The sequence below is a fragment of the Pelobates fuscus genome, chromosome 5 (assembly GCF_036172605.1).
Source record: "Pelobates fuscus isolate aPelFus1 chromosome 5, aPelFus1.pri, whole genome shotgun sequence".
NCBI lineage: Eukaryota > Metazoa > Chordata > Amphibia > Anura > Pelobatidae > Pelobates > Pelobates fuscus.
Window position 1 is genome coordinate 105,403,607 of NC_086321.1, and position 22,432 is coordinate 105,426,038.

Below are 22,432 nucleotides of genomic sequence, written 5' to 3' on the forward strand. Positions count from 1 at the left end.
TATTGTGTTCATAGCATACTGAACAGCAGCGACTGACACTAAGTTACTCTGCTAACTACATAATGTATAAATGTGCAATGTTTTCCCTCGTTTCACACTACACCTTTAAAAAACTGTGCAAGTTTAATCTGAAAACCATATCATAAGTAAGCCATGTATTACGTTGCTTGTGTCAACTGCTGTTGTGGCATGATATAACTGTTTGTTCACCTCTGCACAACAAAAATAAAGAATAAAAAAAAAAAGCCATCATAGGGCAATATGTATATACAAACAAATAAGATCAAAAACTTGGAACACACAATATATAGAGCCCAAATAAGTCGGCTTTTAACTGTAACGGCAGGTACATCAATCAGATGCAGGTATAGAGATGTGTAGTCAGGTCCCCCAGAAGGTATAGAAATTCCTCTGTATGGTAAATCAGGAGCCAGGTAGATGTAAACCAAGTACTTTTATTAAACAACCTAAAAAATAAAGCACAACGTGTTTCGACCTTGCAGAGTAGGTCTTCCTCGGGTGCATGTAGCACAGCATATGAGCAAGTGCTCTTAAATACCATTCACAATGAATAAAAACAATTGGTAAAAACAATTAACAGGTGACAGTTCTAACACAAACCCATCCCCTTCTCCTTATATGGAGCGTTTTCTGAGCAGTTCCGCCTCAACAAATATGGCCGACAAGGTTGTACATTGTAGGGTACATTGTAGACAAAGGTGCGTCATCTCATTGTAGTGATCATAGTGTCTGGTGTCCATAGGGCTTTCCTTCCATTCAGCATTAAAGCATTCTTAATGATTTAATGCTAAACAAGACTCGCCAGCAGAGCATCCTTTTTGTATAGCTTGGGCTAAGGATGAAGAATTTGCCTGAGCAGCTATTAGCGGCTGAGTGTCTCACAGTGCCCTTTGCAGGTATGAATCATTATGGCTACAGGAAGTGTGTAATCGCTGCTTTAGCCACATCTCAAGTAGGGAACCCAGGGAATCTCATTAAGTTTGAAACTGCTTGAAAATGGATTAACACTGAATAGAGGTACAGTGCCAGGGAACACCAAGCACTATAATTAATAAAATGAGATGAGTGTCCCTTTAAGCTATAATTTTCATAGTGCTACATTTGTATAACATGGCATGTTGTGTGTGCATTATTAACTTTTTAGGGCCATTTCATCTATCTTGTTTGAGATAAAGAGTTAAGTTATTTATTGTTCTTTTTACTTTTATGGAGATGTATTCTTTTCCCATTTTATTTCTCCTTTCTACTTATACAGCTAATTTATTTGATTAAACCTGCATGCCCTTTTACTGTGAAGCCCACGCAAACTAGTGTGTTAAATATTTACAGTTGCTGAACTCTTAACATGATGCTTTAGAATTCAAGATCCCATCTTAATGATGTCCTGGTGGCTTTCATAATGCCATCAAATCCTCCAAGCATTGAGCGAGGTTAAATAAGGCAACTTTCTAGCTGCAGTTTCAAGTTAATTATTTTATTCTTTCGGTTTACCTTAAAAAAGCTTTACAACATTTTAGTCTTATGTTTATGTAGGATCCGCAAATGTTCCTTTTAGCCACTGACCTCTACATAAATCACAATTTCCCTGTATAATATTTTTTTTTTATATATATCTTATTTTTATCTTATTTTATCTTATGTTCTACTTTAGTTTATGTATTGTATTATGGTTTTGCTGTCTGAACAATCCTTGTTATATTTATAAAAAAAAAAAGGAAACAATGGTAACAAATATATGGTATTTATATGGTCAGACTTTAACTACTTGGTTTCTGAATGGGAAATACATGCTGTATTTTGTTTCTTCATTCTGGAGTAAAACCATAAATGCCCATAATACTCTGTTAGTGTATGTAATGGTAATTTTGTTAATAGAGTGGGAACAAAGTAATGTTCTGTCAAATTTAAATTTCTCATACTGATGGGAGTTCTCATGTCATCTTTAAACTTCAGATGTCTTCTTTATTTGTCTTTTTTTTTTTTTTTTTTAAATAAACACATCTCATAAATCATAATTTCTTATCATTTTCTAACTACTTTCTATCAATTTCTAACTAGTATATTTTTCTGGGTAAATATTTCCCAATTTATATTTTATTCAACAAGTAAACCTTCCAATATCTTCATTAAAGAAAACCAGTGTTACATCAGAAAACCATTCATGGAGTGCAGTCAATACCGCGTCAGTCAGGTTACATTTACTGCCTGCAAAATTCTGAATGACATGCCCCAAAAAGAGGAGGATATACAGGTATTTGTGTTCTGCATGACTGATATTAAGCGCATTGTGGTAGGTTCAGAAAAATCTGGGTCGCCAGGCCCCTCTACGGAGAGGTCAATAACATTTCAGAAAATTTAGTAAGCAGCAGAGAGAGATGCTTTTGTAGGATGTTTGGTAGAACTTTCCAATCTATTAGTTAATGAGGACCTTTATCAAGTAAGAAGAGAGCTGTATGTAATATAAAGGATGGAAATTATGTAATATAACTTTTTTAGCAAAGTGCAAGATTTGTATATGGTCTACAATTGTCTGAGTTTATAAATCTTGAATATGAACAAAATGCAGTTATTTGAGTGTGCAAAGTTGTACAAGGTAGCTTCTATAGATTCTCATTAGTCCGATTTTTGTTCCTTAAGGCTGTTGTCTCATTGAGAAAAGCCTGTGTCTCTTTTATACACAGTGAGAAGTTAAGTAAAGTGCAGTAATGTTTGGTGATTTGTGTAGAAAGTGTGAGATTCTTCTGATTAGACATTTATTTGTCTCTTGTGGGCATCAAGAGTGGTAGCCAGCTTACTTGTCTGGTAGTTTTGCAAGTGGCCTTTTCTTAGGTCTGCAGGCAAAACTGAAAATTGACTCAGACACAAAGTCTTTCACCCTCCTTTTTCATCTGGCTGAGTTCCTAAATTGTTAAGAAATATGACTTGACAGTTTGCATTATTAATTGGAGAACAATCAAACCACATTACAAATGGCTTCAATCATGCCCATAATCAATTTACTTTTTTAGTTTTTCACAGGAAGATTCAGTGCTTGTTTGAACCTTTTCCTTGCGTCATGGTCATGCTCATATATTTTTCGTTTCAAATGACTGTATGAATGAACTAGTGACTTCATTAAGTTTTCATATAGTTTTTATAATTTTTTTTTCCCCCATTCACTTCTACAGATATAGATTCATATGTGTATGTGTGTATCAAAATATTTGGACATCAGAAATGTCAAATTTCTTTGTATTGTTTATTCATAATTTGCAGAGTTTAAATGCCTACGGTGGCCGTCACACAATTACTAGAGGTGCTTCCTTTGAATTGGCATTCACACTAGCCTCCCAATGCTTTCCCATGGGGGTATGCATTGGATTGGTTGAAATCATCGATCTCTATGATTTCAGCCAAGGAGGCAAGACGGCAGCATGCAGACTGCGCTGCGAGGGTTGAAAAGTAAGTAACATCACCTTTCTTATACTCTACTGGTGGGAGCCTGGGACTTAAACTGCCACCAGGGCACTATAGCATTAAGAATACACATTCTATTCCCAATGCTGTATTGTTCCTTTAACCCCTTAAGGACCAAACTTCTGGAATAAAAGGGAATCATGACGTGTCACACATGTCATGTGTCCTTAAGGGGTTAAGTAAGGCTCTATTATAACTCATCTGGTCATTGGTAGACTGTTGTTTCTGTCTCATACCTCTAGAAGGATTCATTTTTGAGATTTGTTGAAAGCTAATTTTTTTTCCCAGCTTTTCCTTTATATATTACTATTTATTTTTTACTCCGTTATTTCTTTGGAACGTTTTCAGTTGTTGTGTTTTTAACACAACAAGGCACTTGTATATAGTTACACAATGTTACTTTAAATGTGTGAATCTGTGTATGTCGTTAATCTACATTTCAAAAGAGAAAATAAAATAATATATATATATATATATATATATATATAGAATACCTAACAATTAAATATTTAATATTAGAAATCCTTAATAAATGGACTGAACCTCAATCCCCTTTTATGTTTTTTTTTTTTTTTTTTTTTTTAAAGCAGATATAATTTTCTTCTGACTGAAGGCTTCATAGGTAGTCACATGATATCCAGCTGCAGATTCAACCAGCTTCTGTATTGGAGGCTTGCTGACATCCAGTCATCAGGAAGCAAGTGATTCTCTATGAGAATTACTACTTCAGTGTTGGGAGGTATGCAGTGCAGGGAGCTTGTGACCATATCCTCACAATCTTCCTGGACTTTTTTCCAACACAAAATCATTGCCTGCCCACAGCCTGCTCTCTGTCTCCTCTCCCTTCCAATATCATTAAACAAAGCGTGCACATTTTAAAGGGTAATCTAAAGTCTTTTTTTCCTGTTAAAATAAAGCCTTTACGGGCATCATTCTTCAGGTCTCTACTCCTTAAAACCACCAGAAACATCTTTTTAAAATAAATAGTTATTTTCTTAATTCAGTTCTCCACAACGCTCTCTGCACTGCTCAGTATGCTCCCTTGTGATGCCTTTGAAATTGTGTGGAGGGCAAAGGGGGGGTGAGCAAGAGGAGGGCAGGTGGCAAAAAAAAAATTGAGAATGGGATATTGGATATATGCTGCAGAAAAGGATGGATGGAGGGGAGACACAAGCTTCTCTTTGCAGGCTCTGTCGGCAAGGGAGAAGCAGTAAATGCCTGTCACTAGAATCATGCAGCGATTGGTGCACAGTATTGATCATAAAGTAAAATGAAAGACATCATTATTATTATAATTTTATAACGCGCAAAGAAATTGTGAAAAGCTGTACAATGGCTGGACCAACATACGTATTTGCAACAAGACAAGGATAGACATACAGGAATATATGGTACTGAAGGCCCTGCTAAAACGAGATTATATTCTAAGGGGAGGGTAGGATGTATTTTATATTAAGCACTATATCTTATGGGAAGCCAATGTAAGAATTGACAGAGTAAGGAAAATGTGAGGTGTAGGAGGACAAGTAGATGAGCATGGCCACAGCATTCATTAGAGACTAGCGGGGCAAGCTGGGAGTGTGGAAGACACATGTGTAAGATGTCGTGGACCAATCATTTAAATTATCAGCATAGCTCAAGTTCCATTACAGCAGTTTCGTGGACTTCTTATGCAGAAACACAAACTCATATTTTTAAAGGATTTACACTAAGATTCACTAAACATATAATTTAGAAAGTCGGTATTGGAATTTTAAATATTGAGTGAATAAATCCAGATTATCAAGTACAATCACTATTCATGGATACATTACTTGTAACAATATGTAGGTGAAAGTTCTCTGTAAACATCACCTACCTCTAAAAACATCACCACTTTACCACATTATATACTGCATGTCTGACTCTACCTTGCTCTTACTATTGGCTTTCCACTAGGGTCAGTCCATCTTAAGTGACCCAATAATTGTAAAGCTGCTTGCTTGGTATTACATCGGTTTATTTCTCAAAACAAATTATTAAAGTAGGCTTTAACCCAGATTTCTACATGCTTTAGCTCTTTAAGCAGTAGAATTTACAATAGAATGCTACTATAGAGGACATATACCTGGGAATATTTCAGGTTCCTATCTGGTCCCCAACGAGAGATAATCATTTTAAGAGGGTGGAATTATATTGTCTCATCCCTTTAAAAAAATAAGACAAGTCTCAAACCTGAAATGTTCTGCATGCACACACTATACTTATCTAGGTATACCTGAAAAAATATTTTTAGGACTTACTCTAGAACCATTTCCATTGTAAATCAACCCTAAAAATGGAGAGCATTAAAGGGACACTATAGTCACCAGATCAACTACAGCTTATTGAATTTGTTCTGGTGAGTAGAATCATTACCTTCAGGCTTTTTGATGTAAACACTGTCTTTTCAGAGAAAATGCAGTGTTTACATTACAGCCTAGTGATAACTTCACTGGCCACTCCTCAGATGGCTGTTAGAGATCCTCCATGGGTCATGTCTGCCTAAAATGCTTCCAAACATTCAGTGTCTTCTCCCTCTGCATGCAGACGCTGAACTTTCCTCATAAAGATGAATTGATTAAATTCATCTCTATGAGGAGATGCTGGGGGGTTGTGTTTGAATCATGCTGGCTCTGCCCCTAATCTGGCTCTTTGTCAGCCTCAGCCAATCCTATGGGGAAGCACTGTGATTGGATCAGGCTACCACTTCTAATGATGTCAGCAGACTGCTTGTTGGTTTTTTTTTTAGGCAAACAGCATGCAGATCTACAGCTTCTGGCTTCAATACAGTAAGATTTTGCTATATTTATGGAGACATGAGGGGCCCAGTGAGGCTAGATGGTGGTTTTACCCCTATAGGGTCAGGAATACATGTTTGTGTTCCTGACCCTATAGTGACCCTTTAAATTAGTACCAGAGTGCTAAGTATAAGGAAGAAGAGTGTGCAAAATATGTATATATGTACATGTACCTTGTTACGGTCTACAGCGATTGTTTTTGTCCAAGGAACTAGGACCATCCTGGGCTGAGATACCGATGTTTCTGTAAACTTCTGTATAACCAAAATTTGTTGTGCGTCATGGCACAAAGATGGCTGCTAAACCAAATAAAAAAAAAAAAAAAAAAATCTGGGCTATTTGCAATATGAATATATAATTATTCGCTCAAAATAAATAAAATTAAATAGGAAGTTTAAAAAAATGATCAAACAACATGTTGGACTCACTCCAAAGGGTAAGCTAGGAGAGAGAATTGCATTGTATATTTCTCCAATGCTTTTAATGCATTCCAGAAGTAGTTCTAAACGTGTGTGTGTGTGTGTGTATATATTAATTTTTATTTTTTTAATAAAATTTCATTTCTAACTTAAATACGCTCATGAAGACCAATTCCCACTTTTTAAACATTCTTTTTATTTGTCCAGCCTAGTCTCCTTTTTGTACTTTTATCAATGTTTTCTTTGGAGCAATTCATCCTTTTTGGCCACATCCATTCTATTTTCTGTGAAGGGGTTAAACACCCATATCTCTAATTCAAGTTAGCTGATCTTGTATTCCACCCATTGCTAGTTTGTAAGAGTGTGACTTGAATGTATTTGTATGCCACCGTCTTCAAGTGCCAGTTTCTTTTAAACGGTTTGGCCACTGCCTTTACAGACATTTATTTAATTAAATACCATGCTTGTTAATACAGAAGAGATCTGGTTTATCAGTGTGTTATACACATTTCACCTCTCTACAATCCTGGGAATAATCATTTGGATTTTACTCATTTTCATACTTTTTTAGTCTATGAAGCCTTGCTTTCCTGTCTCTATGCATCTACCACAAAATCTGTAAGATAAGATAAGGTTGGCTTCTGATTTAGTTCTTTCCTCTGATCACTGGTGATGCATGAAGATTAACATCTATTCTACCAGTAAAATGTATCCCCTAGTATTTCACATTAACCTCTGGTTGTTACATTCTTTTCTGTCTGCAGTTTAACCTGCTGTTTGTATATTATTATTATTATTATTATTGCAATTTATATAGCGCCAACAGATTCCGTAGCGCTTTACAATATTATGAGAGGGGATTTAACTATAAATAGTACAATTACAAATAAACTTACAGGAACAATAGGTTGAAGAGGACCCTGCTCGATCGAGCTTACATTCTATAGGAGGCGGGGTGTAAAACACATTAGGACAGGAATTTGCAATCAAATAAGGTGGATTGCCCTTTAGGAGAGGGCAAGAGACAGGTATGTGAGGTATTGGTTAGTATAGTGATATTCTGTAGAGCTATTGAATAAAGATAATCACAATTAACTTTATTAAATGAAGGATGTATGAAAATCTGATAAATATAAAATTAAATATATAAAAATTACAGAAAAAAATGAAATCCTGTGAGCTTTTTTTTTTTTAAATTTAGTTTCGTTTTTTTCCACATTTTAAAATGTGATACACATGCAGGTTTCTTTAGTCTATTTATTCTCCAGCTTTAATTAAAATATCTCACAAAAGATTTTTGAACTCATTTTAAGCATTTTTGTAAACTTCAAGTATTCGATACATATTGTATGTGTACAAAGCCAGCAAGATCTAAATTAAAAATTGATATATTCTGTTACCATCCCATAGCCACTTTGCAAACTAAAATATTCATAAACCTTGTGGGCTGATGTGACAAAGATAATTATTTTTATTTTATAAAAAGCTAATATGTATACATTTTATTTCTATCTGCACCTCCATGTTCAAGAGGTTTCTTGAGGTTTATAAACCTCAGGGGCCAGAGAATCATGTCAGTTTTTATATACTTCTCACCAGTTGCCACAAGCTTTATTTGTTTCTTTTACGTAAATAAAGAAAAGTACTCGTACAAATCAGCATTTTTATGTATTCTTGTACTTTTATATACCAGATGTTCTCCATAATTTCATAGTTTCATCAACTGTTTTTTTTTTTTTTTCCTGCATTTAATATATAATTGTTCTCTACTTGCCTTTAGAATATAAGCTCATTGAGCAGGGCCCTCCACCTCTCTGTTCCCATCCAGTTGTCTGGTTACAATTACATGTCTGTTAGTCCACCCATTGTACAGCGCTATGGAATCTGATAATGCTATATAAATAATAAAATAACTGAACTCAGTAGTAGGAATCAGTGTTTTTCTATAAAGCAATGAACTATTTTATGTATAAATAGGTCTGTATTAGAATAAAAGTAACTAACTTTTACTTGGCCTTGGTTAGTTAGACTATATTGAATATCGTGAAAACAGCCTCAGTTCTTTAATTTCAACCTCCAAAAATGGTTTACACATTTCTATGCTATCAAAAATATTTAGGGCAAGATTGGCAGGATAGGTATAACCCAACGCGTAGAATAAAGTCACACAAGACAAGGAGTAGATAGGATATACACATTACTGGACCTTACAGTGGCCGGGTTTAACATGCAAAATAAAAGGAATAGGAATGTCAAGAAACAAGCTGAAGCTTGTTTCTTGACATTCCTATTCCTATTCCTATTGTATTTTTCTGTGTAGAGGTACACAGAATCAACAAACTAGCCAAGGGCAGGGATACAGAATTGAACTTAGTCAAAACAAGCCAAGATCTAAAAACCAGGAATTGGATGTACATTTAAAAACGCACTTTTGTATAACTAGAATGGGAACCACAACAGGGCATTAAACAGATGTAAAGCTCAGGTATTTATAGGCCTTGATAGTCACGCTCCCGAAAAGAGTCTGAGTTGGCAATAATGCAGTGATGTTATAAAGTGGTTGTTGCTTAATTGTGTAATAAAGGGGACTGAGCTACAGTGTCTGGTGTCAGAAACCCTGGGAAAGGTTGTCACAAACGCACCCTACTTCAAGAGTGTGCGTGACTTAGTTCTGGTGGTGTAAGGGTTACAGTTCACTATTTGTCTGCACTAGACCGGAAATAATAATTAAAAAATCCCCCTAAAACCACCCACACTTAACCATAATAATATAAATATTACTATTGTAACGCTGCCACCACAAAGACAAGTTATAAATGGGGTGCCTTGGTCCCCCAGGTAACTTAGAATAAATACCCACCAAATACAATTTAGCACAATATCTATGCAATTGCAAAACTCAAATTAATTGGTCTCTTCAGGTAACGTGATTCTTTATGAGCAAAAAATAGTCACAGTGCATACAAAAATATAGATGACAATCAAATTGGTTACACCAACAACAGATAAAAATAAAAAGGATAAAATAACAAAGTCCTAATCACTTACTCACTTACTCAGGTTTTCAAAGTAAAACGTTTGCCCTCTGGCAAGGAAGATGGCGACTCACTCAAAATTTGATTTTGGCACCAAGCAAGCACAATACACATTTTAATATCATTGGATATATACTCTGTGGATTTAACCCCTTAAGGACCAAACTTCTGGAATAAAAGGGAATCATGACATGTCACACATGTCCTGTGTCCTTAAGGGGTTAAATGAAGTTACCAAGCCTGGCCCAGAGGCGGAGATAAGGCGTGCCTATAGAAAAAATAAGTTGCCACATCTTTGTGTTCCAGACCCACATCAATCCAAATAGAAACTTTTTGTTCTATCTCCTCTTTTGTACTTGACACAGAAATAATTACATCTATTAATTTGTTATATATTTTTCCTTTCCATCGTGTGACCTAATATAGCGGACTTTGTAATTACTTCCAAATGATTTATGTGGTGATACCGATCAGATTTGTTTTCCCTCATTCTAAATATGCATAAAACAAAGTACGATTGTTAGTCTGTGAGTTATTATTAAGGTTACTTTTTGGGATATGAAACCGGGACACCATGATTTTCTTGAAGGCTAATGGTCTTCATATTAAAGGACCCCCTATCTAAGAGGGAATCTAGACATATGGCAAATTAGAAAGTTAGTCTATATTGAAACCAGACTTCCAGACTACTTATGTGTGACTTCTCACACCTTACAGATTAGCTCTGTCTGGGTCATAGCTTCAAAGAGGAATTTAAGTTGTAAACCTTCTGACCTCCCACACAATCACACAATCAAAATAACCCCTTTTGAAATTGACAATACCACCTCTACCAGGCAGGCGGTTCGTCTATGCATTATACAAATTACATTAAATTGCAATATTCTATAGTGCAAAAATGAATTATGCACCCTTGGCATGACAAAGGTACCTGAGGGTGTCATACTGATTCGGTGCCTACTTGGGAAGTTAGGGACACCAAGTGAGTGGCGTAGAGCATGGGTATAGAAAAACGCTAGTGTTGCCAAGATGCCTTGAAGTGGTGCTTCTGGTACCATAATCACTGTGGCTCATTAAAGCTCTTTTGGCACTTACAACATGCCTCCCAAGAGTCTCACATCTGGGGGACACACATTAGATTTGCTTGTGTCGTGGAGCAGGCACTAGGACCATGCAGAGAGTGCCTTGATTGCATACATCCCAATGTTGGTAGGTATGCTTAAAGCCCATCCCTTTTACTGCAGCCAAAACAATGCAGAGGTTTTACTTATTGGTCTGTATGAAGCAAATGTAACATATTAAAGGGTTTAATACCTGGAAAAAAACTAGTACATAACCATTAAGCCAGCTCATGTTGTTGAGACAGTAGGATGGTGTACCAAACAACTTGGCATTAAAAGGACACATAACTTGTTTTCCTTTCAGATGTGTTATGATGCAAGGAGGATATGTGCTTTTGTCACCATGCACACAGTTGCTTATAACTACCTATCCAAACATTTGTAAAGCAATGTGCGCATGCTTTACAAAACCCTAACTACCCTGCTAGGCAGGAAACACTGTTGAGTGCATACACAATTGCAAATGATCTTCTTTTTTTTGTTTTGTTATTAGTTTTATTTATCCCACGTGATGGAATGGGTATCAAGTGTTTAACTACATGAATGCCTAATGTTCATAAATTGGATAATGTTCAAGCTCCTTTGAATAGAATGAGAGCCATCTGATCCACTTGTTTTTTGACAGAGCTTACTAAAAACAGAAACTTTAAAGCTGTTTCCCCCCTCTTCCTCCCCTCCCCCCCTCGTTTTATTCTCATATTTTGTGTTAATGAGATATCTTTAAAATGCACTATAAAATAGAGGTCACTTCCTGCCTGGAGTGTTATACATTTATTTATAGCTTTGAAGTGTTGTTTATTTTCCCGGGCCCACTTTCCCCTTAAGTGTTAGCTTACATCTAACACAGCAGCAAGGATCTCCTCACCTCAGCTCTTCACAGCCTTGGCAGCTCATAAGTAGTGACGATCTCATGGCCAATGCAGTTTTTTTTCATAGAAAAGCATTGGGAGGCAGGGCTCGAGCGAGGCAGTCCCAACACTGTGCCATTCTCAAAGGGAATTATTTAATCCAATATTTCTTATGAGAACATTGCTTACCAGTGTGTGCTGAGGCTTTCAGTAATCAGGAACGGCACCTTCACGGCTCTCTGATAGCCAGTAGGGTGCAACCCAGAGACCTTATTTAGTGCCAGTTTACAATTACATAATTTTGAGCATTAGAATTAAACATAAAATTGAAAATTTAACACAATAGTGTGTATGTATCTCATTACCAGACCGGTATGTTGTGTAGTTTTGTAGAGCTAGTGCCATTGTGTGACTTGAAGGACTCAAAGTATTGAGATTGGCCTTTAAAATGTAGGCATCATCATACAGCTATCAGACTAACTAGTGAATCTTGTTTAGCTTCAGTTAAAGGGACACTGTAGTGGCTTTATCTCATTGAAGTCGTTACTCCGAGGGGAAGGGTAAGGGTCTGAGGAAAGGGGGCAGGGACAGGGCTGAGGAGTGGGAAAAAAACCCATAAAGTGTATTCCTCCCCTCCTTGAGTCTTAGCTCCCCCTCACTGAGTCTTAGCCCCCCCCCCCCCCCCCGCCATGAGTCTTAGCCCCCCTAACCCCTCCTCCCTGAGTCTTACCTTAGGCAAAGGGGTGGGCAGCAGGAGCAGCATACAGCAGCAGCAGTCAGTGAAGTCGGCCTCTCCTGATGATGTCAGGAGGAGGGGGTGTGACTTCCTCTGCTCTTCTCCCAGACTCCCCAGCGGTCCTGTGAGCAGAGCAGTGGAAGTCACGCCCCCTCCTCCTGACATCATCAGGAAGAGGCCGGACGACTCCACTGACTGCAGGGAGAGAAGTAAGTTGAAAAATCCGAGTTCCCATCCGGAGGCAGAGGATTCATATTTTTCCTTTTTTTTTGCTGGATACGGGCGGCCCTGGGTTTACGGCGGCCTGGGAGGCATTTGCCCCCCCATCCCAGCCCGCCCCTGCCTGAAATATTCCTACAGGTGTTCAGATACTATCAATAAAGAAGCTTTATATATATATATATATATATATATATATATATATATATAAGGTCTTGTTTGGGATTATAGTGTCCAAGTCATTTCTTTTCCTTATGCATATGAAGTCAGTGTAACAGAGTTAATTGCTTTGAGTTTATAATGAAACATGCTTGTTGGCATATGTGTGATAAAATAGGGAACATGTTAATTATTACTTGAAAATAAATAAGTCTGTATACTTATTGCATTTGTAACTAGAGCCCCATAGGGTGAAATTGTTCTACTTTGCCCTTAGCAATGCTATAATGCCCTCTAGTCCTGCTTTGTAACACGTTGACATCCTCCATACAATTAAAACCATTCATGCTAAAGGCATTTTTTTTTTTTAAAGTTAACCAATTGCAGTCCATTTTTTTTTTTAGTTCTGTTAGCACAATACTCTTCACACTTCTAACACCGATGGAATTAAATATTTATTTTGTTGTATCTAGCAGGTGGAATGCAGTTTGTATTAGCCATGTATTTCTACAGAATAATATGTAACGCTGAAAGTAAATTGGAGCTTCAACAGATTAATTTATTTACTTTATATATATTTTTTTGATCACTTTACCCTCAAATATAGTATAACATTTGTTACCACTTCCTTTAGAGTTACCTATTCATAAATAGGACTATACATATGGCACAAGATCACACATTTCGACTGGCATAAAGGAGATGTAATCTAAAGGAAAGGATTATTTATAGAAAGAGCATTAGGATGTGGAATTCTATCCTTAACAGGTGGTTTCATCAGCCTCTGTACATATGTTTAAACAGCAACTAAATTATTTGAAAACATAATATTCAGGTATATAATTATTAATATGTGGGGTAACCAATTCTTGATCCAATGAGAGATCTGACTGCCATTCTGGTGAAGAGGAGGATTTTTTTTCCTAGTTTGTTGCAAAATGTTAAAGCTTAAAATGTATATATATATATATTTTTTTTTTTTTTAATTCTTTTGGTTCAAAAGCTAGCACTGTCAACAGACACATAGTTCAGTTTCTTTTTTGTTTGTTTTCTTTAAACAAAAACGGAGTTGGGATTTGCTGGATTTCAACCGTCCTGCGGGGTTCAGTTTGGCTAAAATTCACCTGAAAGCAAGTCCTGTTCAGTAGTGCAATTTATAGTAAATTTATTTAGAAATCTGTTTATAAATAAACGTTTTTTTTCTGAATGTGAATGTGTTGTAAAGTTAAATTAAAACAAATTTTCTACAGTAAAGATGGTCAACCTGTGATATATGTACCTCATAAGGTACTTACACTGATCAGCCACAACATTAAAACCACTGACAGTTGAAGTTAATAACACTGATTATATAATTACAAGGTGTGAGATTTATTAGGCAGCAATTGAACAGTCAGTTCTTAAATTTTATGTGTGGGAACCAGGAAAAATTGGACAAGAGAAAAGATCTGAGTGACTTTGACAAGGCCCAAACAATGATGGACAGATGACTGGGTCAGAGCATCTACAAATCGACATTTTTTTTGGGTGTTCCTGGTAAACAGTGGTTAGGATCTGCCACGAGTGGTGCTTCAAAGGACAATGAGGAGCTAGCGTCATGGGCACCCAAGGCTTATAGATGCATGTGGGGAGTGAAGGCTAGCCCATCTGGTCTGATCACTTTGCTGACAACTGCTGAAAAATGCAATGCTGGCCATGATAGAAAGGTGGCAGAACACTCAATGCATCGCAGTTTGCCCATGATGTCCCCTGTCTAATGCCGAAAAATGCCTTCAATTGGGACACAAGCATCAGCAATGGACCATGGAGCAATGGAAGCAGGCTGTCTGGTCTGTGTGTGCATTGTTTGCCTGGGGAATAGATGGCAGCAGGATGCACTATGTGAAGAAGACAGGCCAGGGAGGCAGTGTTATGCTCAGAAACCTTGGGTCCTACCATGCATGTGAACATTACGTTGACATGTACCACCTACCTAGAGATTGTTGCAGACCTTCATGACAATGGAGTTTATTAATGGCAGTGGCCACATTCAGCAGGATAATGCACCCTGCCTCACTGCAAACATTGTTCATGGATAGTTTGAGAAACATGACAAAGAGTTCAATGTGTTTCTGTGGCCTGAGAATTTATTAGATCTCAATCTGATTAAGCAACTGTGGGGTGTGCTGAAACAACAAATACTATCCACGAAGGCCCCACCTTGCAACTTGACTTACAGGATCTTCTGCTAATGTCTTGGTGCCAGATATCACAGGACATATTCAGAGGTCTTGTGGGGTCCATGCCTCGACGTATCAGGGCTGTTTTGGCAACATGAGGGGAGACCTATGTGATATTGGGCAGGTGGTTTTAATGTTGTCGCTGATCAGTGTATACTGTGTGTACACCAGTACCTATTGTGCAATACAAGATGATTTGTTAAAATAAAGTGTCTCTTTACCATGGTGAAATGTATTGAAAAAGCTTAGCTTGAGAGTTACCGGTATATTGAAGTGAGATTTTGGCACAGGTGTTCTTCGATGTTCCTTTACCTTTCATTATATTTTTTAATCTAGAGATTTTTTTTTTTTATAACTGTATGATGCTGTTTTATATGAATTTTACACCAAGATTTTTTAAAGTAGTGTTTCATCGAAAGAATACACTCTAGCATTTGACATTTATTTTTTTATTTTTTTACTCCCTTGTTCTAACCACAAAGAAACCGCATGTAGCCATTTATTTACGCATCAATTATGCCGTTTCAACTTTTACTGCCATTTGTTGCAGCAATTTTTTTTTTTTTTTTTTTTTCTCTTATTGCCTTCCAAAATAACAATTTGGTAGTAGATCCATGAGTTCATTTAGCTGTGATCTGGATTCCTCATTGGTACCTTGCCACTGTACTTTTTTATAACTTATCAATTCTTCTTAATGAAAAAGATAGGTTTATGTAAATATTTCTACTGAAGGAGTTTCTCAGATTGTGCAGGGTCCACAGAGTTGGAACAGCACAATTTATATTTGTTTTTGTTTCTAGCTTTTTGTGATTTTGTGGTGGGGGGGTGTGTAAATAACAAACAAAAAATGGGTAGCGCACTCACAGATCTCTATAAAGAATACATTCATAATATTTTACTTTGTCCAATTAACACAAGTTATGTGAATGTACTGGCCTTGATTTAATATTTTTTTATTAGCTTTTCAAATGGTTTAATGTTTGGATACATTTTAATACTTTAATATTTTGAAAGATATTTTAATATATTGCTTTTTTATTGATATGTTTTTATTTTAATATTATATGTTTTAAATAATTATAATAACATGAATAATTGATTTTAAACATTTATCCAAAAATAGTAAATTGAGACCACTATGGTGAGAACACTTGGATGCAACAACTAATTCCAACACTTTAAAAGTTAAGCAATTCTTCTCTTATAGTGATTCACAGCTCCAGCTCCTTAAAGCAGTATACATACATTATCTGACAGTTAGAGTTCAGTTTCTAAAAGTTAATTCATAAACAGGTTATGTGACCTTTCAAGTAAGCTTCCATAGCTACTTACCCTGGCATTGTGCAATATATATATTCTCTTTTTTATACTTTAATATGTTGAAAACATAATTATAAAAGTTTATTTTTAAATCATTTGTAAAGCTTACCCAACAATATTAGATGAAGGTCTCTGTAGGAAAATAGAAGCAGAACCTGTTTTTTTCACGAAAAGGAATACCCCAGATGCCTACCTCTACTAGTTTTTGTTAGAGAGATTGTGTGTGTATGTGTTGATATATGTATATGTATATGTATATGTAGGTGGATGGACAGAGAGAAGATGTAGTGATGCTACTGGCTTAACTTCTTATTAATTTATAATTCTGTGTTAATATGTCTTGGCTTAATCTGATTTCTTGAATACTATGCGAAAGTAGAATAATCCACATCAAATTCTAGATTGACAATTCCCTGCCTCTCTAAAGTAAGAAAGCGTTGCCTGACACCAGCTTACTAGAGCCATAGCATATTGTCTGACATTGAGAGCATTAATATGATCCGTTATATCTAATCACCACAGACCCATTAATGAATGAATAATAAATGTTTTATTATATCTTTCTATATTGTCCTGCAAATTAGCGCATGCTAGCTGAGCTAAAAATAGATTTAATTCTTTCAGGTATTATACTGAACGTCAGTTCAATTTAAACTAATTGTGTTAACAGTAATGTGTGCACACATCTCATTTCTGGCCAATAATCAGGGGCTTATTCTCTAAGCAGTGAATGGGGAGTTGACCAAGTAAAAAGAAAAAGATGTTGGCCAAAATAGGAAAGTAAAACTAGAGGTGCTTCCTATCTCTGTGCTGCACACTTTGCAGCAGTGGCATTTAGGGTCTACACGTTCTCCATGGAGGGCTGAACGTTCCTTGTAGAGATGCATTGATTTAATGCATCTCTATGAGGAGATGCTGATTGATGCAGCGCAATATTTTGCAGTGGATGCATAATAGCTTCCCAATACTTTCTTATGGGAAAGCATTGGACTGGCTGAGATCATCAATATTGCTGATTTCAGCCATAGAAGAGGAACCATCTGTGGCCAGACTGGTGCAGCATGGGAGAAATTATAAGTTTTAAACAATTAATGTCCATGGACAGGGGAGCCGGGGACCTATAATACATGTTTGTATTCCTGACACTATCGGGTTCCTTTAAGCAGTTTTAGCTTTTTATTAGCACATATGGACATGTTCATAAAATGTATATTATAAAATTTAAAAATGTTATATGATGTATAACAAAGCTGACCAGAGCCTCTTATCATAATAAGTACTGTTGCAAGATTACTTGTAAAATGCATTAATGTTTGAGAAACAATCTGAAGACAATCAGATTAACATTTTAAAGGCAAACAAATAGAGTAACGAGCACACTTTTATTTAATTATACTTTCATTAATAATATACTTTATTGATTTGTATTGAATGCCCCTTAGATACATCGTAATTGCTACCCCAACCTCTTGAAACTGAGAGCTTGTATGTAAAACTAATGAGCTTACAAGAGAACAAAGATTGAGGGGAATTTAAAAAAAGTTAACTCTTTACATGCCCTTGTGGTGAGTAGCTTAGTTATCACAATCACTCTAGACCCAAGATCTGTAAAATAGCTGAAATGCTTGGCTTGATTGCTTGAATCTGTTCATTTGTTTATTTATTTTTCGTACCATCTAAATATTTTTTGGGGGCAGTTCAAATTTCTACCTTCACCTTATTTAACCCAACTAATGAAGATTTATGTTCCTCTTGCAGGCTGCCCTGTATCGCCTTAGTGGAGACTGGAATCCATTGCATATTGACCCCAACTTTGCTGCCCTTGGAGGTTAGATCATTGAGGCCTTGCTGAATAAGAATGAATATACCGATTACACATGATGAACTTTAATAACCAGTACAGTTATTTTTTTGACAACCATGTTTGTGTTCTGACCCATTATTTAGAAATATTCCTGAAGTCTTTGAAAGAATCAAGCATTAAATTCAGATGCTGAGATTTGTCTATGACAGATGCATACTTTGTTATAGTCATGGCGGCCTACTAATTTGTCTGTAGCAGCTCAGACCCCAACCAGCCAGCATTAGCTGAAGAGAGAACTGCTGGTTAAAGTACTGCTATGAAAAGTTCACTTTGATGAAATCAGCAGACCAACATTAGATAATATATTCTATTGGATGTAAATAAAAATGCAACAAAAGAAGACGCTCACTGCATATAGGAGTACATGTATAGCCGTAAACTCAGTGGTCACTGACAGTCAGTCCTTGCTGTCTGATGTAAGTGTTTTTTTTTACATTGGTTTCATAGGGAGGATGCTAATTAGGGCTCCTAAATCATAATTAACTTGAAGCTTTTACTAAAACATTACTGACTGACTGCCAGCAGCCACCTCTGATTTGATGGGGTACATAGTGCAAGCATGATTAGCCATAAGTGGAGGTGAGAAAAGAAGCTGCAGGTCCGCAAACATACAAGCTAGCTTTACACTACTTTTTTATAAATACTATTCTAACTTTTGGCATCCATGCTTCAGTCATTTAATATTGCCACCTTCTTGGGGCCAGTGACTAGCTTGTATTTTCTCATTCAGGTTGCAGATCAATATTTCCAGATGCGCATACATAGATTCATACTCTCAGCCGCTCCGACTCACACATCTGTACTTCTAGATTTGAGAGCATATTCATAAATCTATACTACAACCCCTCATCCCCGCACTCACTCTAACTCAACTCTGCATATTTACACCAGACCTGGTGCATTAACTCCACACACAGAGATATACATGCTTTTGTACACAGGTGCACTCTGACAAACATGATATACGCTTTCATAAGTTATGCACTCCCCTTCTACCCAGCACCTGTAGATGGCTACTACATTCTGTATGCTACAGTTGTCCTCATCTCTGAAGTTCCAGCATGCGACTGCAGAATGACAGAACTTAAATTTAACACACAACATAGGCAAGCACTGCTTCCTAGACGGCCATATTCCTCCAGCATGGTAAATGCTCAAGTGTGTCCCTGATGTGGACCAGGTCACAAACAAACCTGGACAAAGTTTGCTGGTACTCGGGACTTATATCTCTGTTTCAAGACTGTCCTGGTCACACAGAACCGGTGGCAACCTTAAGTTTGAGAGAGTGTTACTGACTGTTGTGAACATTATTGAACCTCTTAAACCAAAAAGTGTATTTATTTATTTTAAAATATTCTTTTGATGTTTAACATTTTTTTTCCTGTCTGCCCTTGAGAAGCTTATATATTTCATCACAGTCATATTTAGTTTTTGTGTTTTATTATGATGCATCAAAAACTCATACAAATTTATGAGAGCTTGTAAAATGGTAGCATATTGTGTGAATCCAACTTTGCCTTTTGGTTTCATTGCAATATTTTTAAATGTTTTGTAGGATAGTCTATAAGCCAGATTAATAGACCATAAAATATAAATCAATATTATGTATGATTCGGGAATCATGTTAAGATATTAAAGCTAATATATGAGGATAAAGATATTTCTTTGAATGGTTACTGTTTGCAGGCTTCGATAGACCCATTTTGCATGGACTGTGCAGTTTTGGATTTTCCGCTCGGCATGCTCTGAAGCACTTTGCAAATAATGATGTAACCAAGTTCAAGGCAATAAAGGTACCATTATTTATTAAGCAGTTTATTATTTAGTTTAGCGTTGGGTTTAGCATTGGGTTATGCATATAAAAATATGTTAAGGAAAGATTGATTTTCCTGCTGCTTTGCTTGCCAAGAGTTATATCAACTGTTGTATGTCTGTAAAAACATATTCCTCTAGCAGATCCTGCAAGACTTTAAGATCAACTCCAGTGGATGCTGGGAACAAAAGTAAGGATGAAGTTATAGTAAAAGAATGTTTGATGAAAAAAGGGGTTTAAGAAAGAAGGTTGGGGGGAGAAAGGTGGACAAATCAGGTTTGAAGATACACTGTGAAATGTAAGCATCCAAGAATCCCAAATCGTACAAATAGTAGGGAAAGGATTCTGGACTTTCATTGTCTAGTGTTCCATCTCCCATATAAATAAACAGCTCTTTATTTTGAGTGATGAAGTAAAAGCTGTCTTAAAATGTTGAAAGAACTATAGATAGAGCACTGCCCAAGCGCCTAACGCATGCTCATCAATCTTGGTAAAAACTGCAGATGAGAGAGTTTGTCTTGTATCTCGTATGTAGTCCCTTCTACGTTTCAGACAGCTAATTACGGTATTTAACGTGTAACTTTTTAAGTATGAATTTTTCATGTCTAAAAAAATTCTAAAGCTGTAGAGAAGAATCATTTTAAGCATTGCTAGGCGAAGAATTATTATTACTACTGCTGCGTGTTGCATTGCAGGGATGCAAATAAATTAAAGAATGGTCCAAGTTATATGTCTGTCTGTCATTGGGACTTTTAAATGTGATTCTGGTGCTCTGATTGGTAGTTTGCTTTCTTCTCTACATGCACTTAACCTCCCTAACCTTAATCCTTTGCGGTCCTATGTCAGAATATATTCAATACAATATTTTACCTCTTGCAGTCCTATGCCTGATTTTCCCTGAAAAGTCCTGCCGATCCTTTGTGCCGGCGGTACTTTCCAGGGAAAATCCGACATTGGAACGCAAGAGGTAAAATATTTGTCGGATATATTCTGACATAAGACTGCTAAGGGTTAATGGTCTGCAAAATCCACATTAGTGGGGTACATCGGATCGCGCTATACTCTGTGCTGCAATAGTGTTGTAATAATAATGTAGTGGCATATCACTATTTTCATGCAACAGCATTTTCGTGTCCTTATGATAACATATAGGTTTATGCATAGAACACATAGCATTGAACCGTGTATACTGAGATAAAAAGAGGGTTTATGAATCTCTAGAACTCTGGATTTGTCACAGAAAAAGGTAGAAGTCTGATGTATACATGTGACTAACCAGTTAGTTCTGAGCATGTCTGGTGTCTAAAGCTGCATATGATGCAGGTGTATAATTGTAGTGTAGCAAAATCTAAAACCATATTTATTTTTCTCTAAGGTACGTTTTGCAAAACCTGTCCTACCAGGGCAAACATTGCAAACTGAAATGTGGAAAGAAGGCAACAGAATACATCTTCAAACCAAGGTCAGAACTTAAATCAAAATGCTTCATTCGTCAGAGTGAGTTGTGATGAATTCCAGTCATTAGGCCAAAATTGCAGAATTGGGAAAAATATATATATATATATATATATCTTTCCATGCAGTATATATAACACTATTGTGGTGTTGAAGCATTTTTTTTTTCTCATTAGATCTCTGCTTTTAAGCTCAAAGGAAACAATTAGATGCAAGGCATTCAAATTCAAAATCCTAACACTTACGAGCCACATTTACCCTTTTCACACTATTAAATTGCAGAAAACACTTTGCTCTTATTTTATCTGTTTTTGTGAGTTTCATATGTTTTAGATAAGTAACAAATATCAGTACCCAAATTAAAATGTGTAAAATGGTTCCCTTTTATTATGTTTACTATTTTGATTGCATTTTGATTGTCTGGTTCACTTGAAATGCCCGAACTTACACTGATGCAAAGCCCAGATAAAAAGCTCCATAGAAAAGATGTTTTGTGTTAAATCTATATCTGCATTTACAGAACAAATCATTAAAGATGTCTTAAAGACATCTGACCTTTCTTCCATTGAGTAATGTCAAACTTTTCTTCCAAGGGATACATTTTATTGATCTTTGTGTTTATAGGATAAGACATGTCAGGAAATGTCACAGAGGATGGCTTCTGCTAACATAAAGTGACTTTAAATGATCTTTTTCTTGCTTATGTATTGTTTAGCAATGCCGGCCTAAAACGTGATTAGTCTTTTTGCCTTCATTTGTGCTCAGGTCAAAGAGACTGGGGAAATTTCCATTGCTGGTGCTTATGTAGACCTTACATCATCACTTAGTTCCCCGGAGTCCAAAAAGGCAGTTCAGGTGAGTCACGGCTGAAATTATAATTGCTATCTTCATATCATTAAGGTAATGCTTCTTTGATAAAATTATTTTA

General features: G+C 36.3%; 1 protein-coding gene across 1 annotated transcript in view; it reads left to right on the forward strand.

The window, feature by feature from the left end:
• Positions 1-22,432, forward strand: part of HSD17B4 (hydroxysteroid 17-beta dehydrogenase 4) — a 223,499-nt gene that overhangs the window by 171,017 nt on the left and 30,050 nt on the right. The window contains exons 18-21 of the mRNA XM_063454119.1: positions 18,131-18,200; positions 19,923-20,029; positions 21,425-21,511; positions 22,270-22,359. Of these exons, the coding sequence (XP_063310189.1) occupies positions 18,131-18,200; positions 19,923-20,029; positions 21,425-21,511; positions 22,270-22,359 (354 nt within the window). The remainder of the gene's footprint in view (positions 1-18,130; positions 18,201-19,922; positions 20,030-21,424; positions 21,512-22,269; positions 22,360-22,432) is intronic.